This window comes from Brachypodium distachyon, chromosome 5 (genome assembly GCF_000005505.3).
Source record: "Brachypodium distachyon strain Bd21 chromosome 5, Brachypodium_distachyon_v3.0, whole genome shotgun sequence".
Taxonomy (NCBI): domain Eukaryota; kingdom Viridiplantae; phylum Streptophyta; class Magnoliopsida; order Poales; family Poaceae; genus Brachypodium; species Brachypodium distachyon.
This window is the reverse complement of record NC_016135.3, coordinates 22,768,202-22,776,372: the sequence shown is the minus strand read 5'-3', so window position 1 is coordinate 22,776,372 and position 8,171 is coordinate 22,768,202. Positions and strand designations below refer to the sequence as shown.

At 46.2% G+C, this 8,171-nt stretch overlaps 1 protein-coding gene across 1 annotated transcript; it reads left to right on the top strand.

The window, feature by feature from the left end:
* The first annotated feature begins 7,010 nt into the window (after nucleotides 1-7,010).
* LOC100821368 lies at nucleotides 7,011-7,954 on the top strand. Its single transcript, XM_003580360.4, has 2 exons — nucleotides 7,011-7,305; nucleotides 7,404-7,954. Exons 1-2 carry the CDS (start codon nucleotides 7,100-7,102, stop codon nucleotides 7,558-7,560), a joined length of 363 nt encoding a protein of 120 aa, XP_003580408.1. The 5' UTR covers nucleotides 7,011-7,099; the 3' UTR covers nucleotides 7,561-7,954.
* Nucleotides 7,955-8,171: the final 217 nt, after the last annotated feature.

Here is an 8,171-nt window from a genome sequence, read left to right as displayed (position 1 = left end):
CGAGCTTCAGTTTTTCTTATCGTTCAGACTCTATCGTTCTTGATCTGTCGATCATACTCAGTACCAAACGTGTGTCTAACACAATATTGCCGAACTTAAAATAGATCATCGAGGGCTCGAGGCGGAGAGGCAAATGGTTCAAAGACCGCTTGAGTGGGAGCATATTGATACGTCATGAATCAAACGGCCTTGCAAAACTCCTACTCCCTCCGTCCTAGTTCTCGGGGCATAATTTTTGAACGATTGGCGCTGGGTTTTTTCTCCCTCTCCTTAATTTCTCACGTACTCCAAGATTAAGGCCCTTAATGTGACGATTTAGCTGCCAGAATTAACTGCCGGAATTAATTTCTCACGTACTCCACCAAGGGAAGAGGAGGCCAGCAGTTTATCCATCCAAAAAACAGAATGAGTGCATACCTACGGCTGGGAATAAATGTAGAGCGTGCTTACTCTTCATAAGTAAAATTATGCCTAGAAGGTGGGGGTTATGGAACAAATAGATTTTGAGATTATATCCTGGAAACTAGGATCACGTGGACGGGGAAAGAATTTGGACACATTTAATTACAGAAGTGTGTTTTACATCGACGATAAGCACTCGCTTTACACTTTCTTGTTGTTGTTAGTGAAGTCATCTAACGTGTTGCTTATAATTTTCACACAGATTCTAAATTTGTAAGTAGATTTTTGCGATTAAGGATTTTGTAATCTCGCCTTCCCCGCGCACGTACATATAACATTGATACTTTCTGACGAGCTTTTCTTTTCTGTAGTAAATAAAAAAGATATTCATCGAATTATCATTTGCAACGGGACATTTGACTCCGGATTCCGGAGGCGGAGTACGACGATCGGGTGGACATGTCATGGCCTTGCAGGATCGGACGGATGCACGAACCCGACATGTGTCAGATCCCGGATGCGTGACAGCGCATGGACGGCCACCGCCCATGACCACGCCTCGCTCGTGCTCCCTCCCGGCCCGGCCCGGCCGGTCCGTTGCCAGCACCCTGCACCCGTACGTGTAGCCAGGCACGTCTAGTTTTTTTTTGTTTTTTTTACAGCACCAGGCACGTCTAGTTAACCACCTGCTTCCAAGCAACTCTTGGAGCACCGCGATACGTCCGCGCTCACGAGTTACTTTAATCCTTTGTTCTAGCCCCAGCTGTGCGGCGCCTGTGAGTTTTACAAGCGCCATCGTCCTACGGACGGCCCCCGTTGGTGAAAACGTCAGCATTTGTTTATACCGCCCTTTACACACGGCTGCCCCAAAGTGATTGTGCTTCCGCACGAAGTTTCGTTATAAAATGTGGGCACAAGGCAGTGCATGCCTGCTTCCCGGAAAGAGGCCTCGCCGGCAAGTTAAAGCGAGATGCCATAGCCCATAGGTGCCCTGTTCTCAATGCTCCCAAGTGGACGCAGCTCACGAGGGCGGCTAACAAATTTACTACTGTATATCATCAACGGGCAAACTGCAGTTAAACAACACAAAAGTTGACATGATTGGACGGACCCAACTCAAAGGCAGCCCTCTCGATTCTGGTGCCGCGCAGCAAAGGTGCGTCTCCCCGAAGCCAAACTAAGCGCATCCCACGTACGTTTCCCGACGCGAAACCTGGCACGCCCCGGCGCGGCCTCCGTAAAGCACAAGCTCGTGCATGATCATACGTGTTAAGTTTGGTACTGGCCTGGAATCTGCGAAGGCGTCATGCGTCTCGTCACGCGGTTCCCAACACGGTGGTACGGGTCATGGCGTGCACGGTGCACCAACGCTGGCGAGACTAGCCATGATTCCCGTCGAGAGAAAGGGAGAATAAAGGAGTGGGAGCTTATTCCTGGTCCATGGAGGAACGGCGACTGTTTATTCTGTGTGCCTAACCTCGTGGGTGTGTGTTGCCGTCTCATACGTCGGCAGAAAGGCTAAGCTTGTGTTTAACATGAGTACTTTCCGCCTTTCTGTGTGGGCTACCACGTATGTTAGTGTCAGTAAGTGTGGGCATGATGCTACTAGTGTTAAACATGACGTTTAAGAGGAGTGCTTTAACCTAAAGTATACATACAGAGGCTGCCTAAATGTACTACTATAGTGCAGCAGAACTCTCTGGATTCGAGATGCTGGCCACATGACCCGGCCTACGGCTATAGTCTAGGATTCCGAAAGTTCATAGATGCTGGAACTCACCACACGCATTCTCTCGTCTGCTGGGAAAGGCGTGGCAAGAGCGAGGATGCATGTAAAAAACGGGCTAAATTTGGTGTGCAAGTAAAGAAAGGAACCGGTACAAGTTTGATTACTTTGATTCGTACGTTCGCCTAGGCCGGCCGGCCGGGACACGTGTGGCTGTTGAGATCTAGGAGAGGCATGCATGCATGTGCACGCATGCGGTCCTCGTCAGCCGGCCATTAGTATGCCACGTACAGATGTACGTACTCACCGGTGTCTGCCTCGGCTAAGTCGCTGGAAACAATGTGCTTATGGGACAAACTAAACAGCAGTTGTTTGTTGGGTTCGTGTTGGACCTGCGTGCTAATCTTACTTGAAAAGTCAAGGTCAGCAAACATGCATGTGGGCGCTGCTAGGGCTCTCCAAAACAGTTGAATACGGGTCGGTATTAATTTGCCAATGCTAACTAGAAGGTACGTATACTCTGACAACACACAACGAGAAACGGAATGCTTTCATGTTCATGTGTTGGGTGGTTGAGTGTTGAGACACCGAATCCAGGGTCTCAGGTTGAAGTTCTTTGCAGAGTTCCTCTCAGTTGTCATAAAAGAATTAAAAAATTAGAGGTGTCCGTGTAGACTTTCTCTTCCTTGTTGCCGGGGCTATCAGAAACTGGAATCGACCAATTCTATTTGTTTGTCCTGCACAAATCTTTATTGACGGCACTTGGATTCCCTTGAGTATTCCATTTTACGTTTAAGCTTAGAGAAGATATACTTTAACTAAGGTCAGTTTCCGTATGCTTGTAGCCAAGATTGAATATATAGGTACGTGCTACGTCGTGTAATAGTATTTCTGTGACTTCTATTCGTACGAAAGATTCTCATTCTTTTATTTTATCTGAGGAATACATCAAGGTTCCTTTCTGCCGAATTTCAGAACCTGTATTGATCATCCGTGACTCAGCCAACCAGCATTTTTTTTTCTATGTTGGTTGTATTATTTTTTCTCGGAGAGGATTATATTGAACGGCGCTTATTTTTTATGTCTGTCGAATAATCAGGAAGTTGGGCCATCAATCGCACCATACCAGGTCTGGTCAAGTGTGACTGTAGACATGACAATTAATAATTTTTATCATACCGTGATGCTATGTTTGACCAGCGGAATAGTTCCTTTCAAGTTTCAACGTCCCGTTGATCTGTTATATTTTTCACCCCAAGACGAAATCGTACGTTGCATTTGACTTCTCCTGCTGCCATTTGCTGCAAAACAAGCACGGTCATACCGAGTATATTTAGAAAACATGTTCAAAGCATGCAGCTTAAACCGTCGCTCCGAGAGCTAGCCTAAAAACCACTACATTTAACACGAATTATATACATCACTAGTAGGAGTATCATAGTATCAAGTCACATCTGAAAGCAGGACGTACTCCGTGTTAACTCCGATGCCAAAAACTGACAGCCATCTATATATGAACGGGCTCCATCACACAGACCCCAGAGTCCAGAGAGCACCATATGCATGTCGACATCCCGTGTCCGACCGCGCATCAGAATGGCCCTTTTTCTCCCCTGTGGCGAACGTGATTCTCCAGTGATTTCTGCGCTCGTGACAGTAGCCCCCTCCCCCGGCCGCGTCGTGAAAGCAAGAACCGGCAGACACGCAGAAAAGCAACAGTGGAAAGAGGAACAAAATGCCTCGTGAACGCGACGCGCGCAGCCCACAATATATCGATACTGCGTGCTGTGGCCACTACTGGCTTTCTTCTTCGCCTTCCTGAAAACGACCCCATCGAGTCGAGACGAAACACGTACTACACGTCGAGCTCGGCGATGAATATGATACCGCCACCGATGTCTCTTTCGTTTCATGCCAAAAATATTACGGGAGCAGCCAGAAAAAATCGTACTCTTTGCAGAAGGAAAGGAGCCGTTTATAATTCGAGTGAAGTAAGCAAGGGATATAGAATGGAACAAGCAAATGATGCCGCTAAAATAAGCTCGAATAATTGAGATGTCTCATTAACATGGAAAACCTACCCTCACCTATTATTGAAGGTGGCTCATGACTCGGAGCTGTCCCGGATTTCGATTTCTTAATGTTAGGAATGGTGCTACCGGTTCCTACTGTTCGAAGGGGAATTGATGCCGAGTGGTTCTTTTTATTATTGCGGGAGGTACCATCTGTTGTGTATTGGGTGTCAAAGAAAGCGACTCTTTGACAAGGCCATACCGTATATATATGGTGGTGTCTATTAATTAAGCACCCCATACCAATTTTAAAAATGTGGTATTGGCAGGGAGGCCATGGCGTTTATGTTGTATATTTTCTCTGCCTTCAATTTTATTGTAGTTACACATTAGTCCTCGAAGTAAGGTAAAGGAACACTACAAAATGGTATTTTCTTGCTTGAAAGAATGGAATTACCCAATTCAACCAATATTTGTTTTCTGTGACACTGTTTATCACAATTTTGTTTTTTCTGACATTGTTTATCCCATTTTAAAATCTCTGCCACATCTTACCTTCTATTCGTACAAATGTGGCAGGTCTACCCAATTCAACCGATTAGTCTGATTCCGACATGCGGGGCCCACCGTTCAGGGTGAAGTAGCATGTTCTTGTGGGAAGCATATTTGCCTAAGTAGTTTTCTCAATGGACCCGACTCTTTAGCAATTTCTTCCCAAATCCATTCGGGTCAAAAATTAGGGATTCGGCGGCTGCGACCGGAGGCGAGGGCTGGGGGCCACAGATTGCAGCGTAGGAGAGGGACGACGATGAGCATGGGAGCCGGCTCCGCCAGATTTGTGTGGCCGTCGATTTTTTAGCTGCCCTCATGGCTTCCGAACGGTGGGTCCCATATGTCAAAATCAGTCTAATTGGTTGAATGAGGTAAATAAAACCTGTCACATCTGTAAAGCAGAGAGTAAAATGTGGCAGAGATTTTAAAATGAAGTAAATAGTGTAACAAAACAAACAGAGGGAAAAAAAATCTCATGGTAACCAGAACGGTGTCAAAATAAAAAATTGCTACTGAAAAATTCTTTTGCCCTGCATGTTTAATTCCCCTGCGCTAGGTCCTGTTTAAATGATCACGTCACTGGATGTAGTAGCCGTTCATAGATTTCAGCGGGGGGCAGGTACTGAAACCGCTTGATCACTTTGCTGTTGTTCAGTGTACCTATACGGCTACAGCTATCCCAACTCCCAAGCAACATTAGATCTGAACATTCTCATGCAATGATGCAGCAATGTATACCAACCGCTTTATCGCGCCAGTTGCATGATACGCTTGACAAGAAAAAAGGAACGTGCCATCAACGACCCACAGCATGCACACGATTCATCACACGACAAGACAAGATAGAGAAAAGAAAAAAGCGCGCCTTGCAAATTGGTTGGGTTCTTTCGAGTAAATTAAGCTTCTTAAATGCAATTTGCAGGGCCCCGCTCGCTTGAAGCCGAGTAGGATTGTCGTCAAATCTAGCGGCCGCACCAACTGCTCTCCTGTTTTCCATTCAATCAAGCTTAGCTGTGTTTGGGTCGTGAGAGTCTGAGAGGGATCCATGGAGGCAGGAGGCAGCCAACCACTGCTCACTCAGCTACAGAGACTCAAAACCAGGACGGTTTTATTAATCCCGTCGAATCTCGGATGTGACATGTACTGAAGAGAAAACCAAACGGGGTGGTAGAAGAAGAAATTAAACGGAGGAAAATATCGAATGGTTGGTTGGACTGATGACCCGTGATGCTGCTCGCTGAAATAGTGTGTTATACGGTGCTAGTACTACAATAGTGCGTGCAAGGACCACCTCCAGGGCTCCACCAGCACCAGCATGAGCCCTGGTTTTGATCTGCCTGAGCAAACCTGATTAGCAATCGAGGAAGACAGCCTTGCAGCTTTGCAACTGGGTCACTTGCCTGGCCCCTCTTCTAGAGAAAGTGCTCATGCTAGTGGTGCTATGCTATGTGGGCCCAGAAGAAGAAGTCTTCCGACGGAAGGGGGATTTTATTGATGGAAAAAATATCACACATGCCACTTGTGTTCGCTACATTTTGAGAGTCTGCCACCTGAGTTTGCGTGTTATTGCGTTTGATGATAAGAACACACTAACGTTAACTTGTAAGATGGCAGAAAGATCAAAATACAATCTAGATTGGTGGCGCAATGCAGTCTATGACAAGGATGCACCATCGTTGAAGGCAACGCATACTTGTCACACAACATGGGTGAAGACTGACCTCGACATTTTTTTTCTTTGGACAAGAAGTTGACATTTGATTTTCATCATAACAGAAGAATTGATTTACATGCGAAGAATATAATTTTCACAAATAGGGCATGATGACGTGTCACTCGGAAACAAAACCCCACGATCGTCAATGTTTCTTTTAGAGATCAACACACCCTCCTCCGACGACATTTATGCATATATTCAACAAAGCATCCTTGTAATAGAAGCATATTGTACTGTACATAGACTTATAGATGTACTTCCAAAACCACAGAGTCAAAATCAGGTCACAATTGACCCATGAAACGAATTCAGGTTGGAATGTTTTTCTTACAATAGAATTAGCGTCATATTTCAAATTTGAATATCAAAAGGTTTGCAGGTCCACGCAGTCATACAAAGGTAACACCGCTAACTTTGTTTCATTTTGTTAACTATACTATATAGACCAACAAGGTTTACCGAATAAACACTCAAGTACAAGGCTTCTAATGTGATGTGCTAAATTTTAATTTCTTCGGCTACAGAGGTCCAAAATGAAAAAAGATACCCCACTCGCTGCTCCATTTCCCTCCTAATATAAGGGGATCTCTTCTCCACGCTCCTCCATCACTCCGTTTGGTCATTCCCAGCTGAAAAAGAAGAGAAAGCATAGCAATTCGCCAAAGAAACAACCACCACCACCCGATCTCCATGGAAGTCTACGGTGACCTCGAGGCCGGCTGCCTCAGCCACTCCGCCTCGCCCCTGAAGCCGGCATCCTCGTCGAGGAAGCCCGTCCGCTTGTTCTGCGACCCGTGCGACGACACCGACGATCTCCTCGGCCACCGCCACTACCTTGACATCTGCTGCAGCTGCCGGAAGCTCATCGCCGGAAACAGAGACATCTTCATGTACAGGTGAATAAACACTTCCCTGCTTCAGCTTGCTTGGCTGGTTCTGTATACTTCTGCTGAAGAAGTGTTTCTGACGGAGACTTGATTCTTCTGTGTTGCAGAGGTGACATGCCCTTCTGTAGCGAGGAGTGCAGGCAGGAGCAGATCGAGATCGACGAGGCGAGGGAGAAGAGGTCGAAGCAGACGGGGAGGGCGGAGGAGCAGCGGCAGAGACAGCAGAAGCAGAGCCCCCAGAGGATCCCGGTCTGGGCGTGGTAGTAAGAAATTTTGGCCACCGAAAACGTAGGATTTAGCAGCAGTTCAAGGAGGAAAGCTTGGTGAGCTGGGTTAGCCCAGATCCACGCTTCCGTCGTCAGTTCGACTGGCGGCGACAATCGGCAGGAGGGTGGGCGGCAAATCGTCTGTGGCCTTTTGTATCCCAAAGTCCAATAGGCTGGCTCTTCCTTTTGATCTCCGAAGATGGAGAGATGAAGAGTCAATCTTGTGTCTGAATTATCCCCGGTTTTTATTTTGTTCCTTTGCACACTATTGCACTTTTGCACCAAAATGAAAAGTGCGTGTGGGGGTGCATCCGGTGTCGCGTAAGGTGTATAACCTGTTGATATGAAAGAAATGAGAGGCATAACAGAAAGTTCTCTCAAGTTTCTCATTAGTTCAGTTCATATGCTTCCATGACTCCGTCCTACCGGGACAGATGATGGTGGTGCCACAGCTGTTACATGTTTTTTTTTTCTGTGAACAGACTATTAAACGCAGTAGAAATTTAAGGCCGTTGCCTGGTACCTACTGTTTACAAACAACAGAGAACCAACATATGGTGCTCCAGTTCAAAAATAAATAAATAAAAACAGATGGTGGTCGCTATTAGT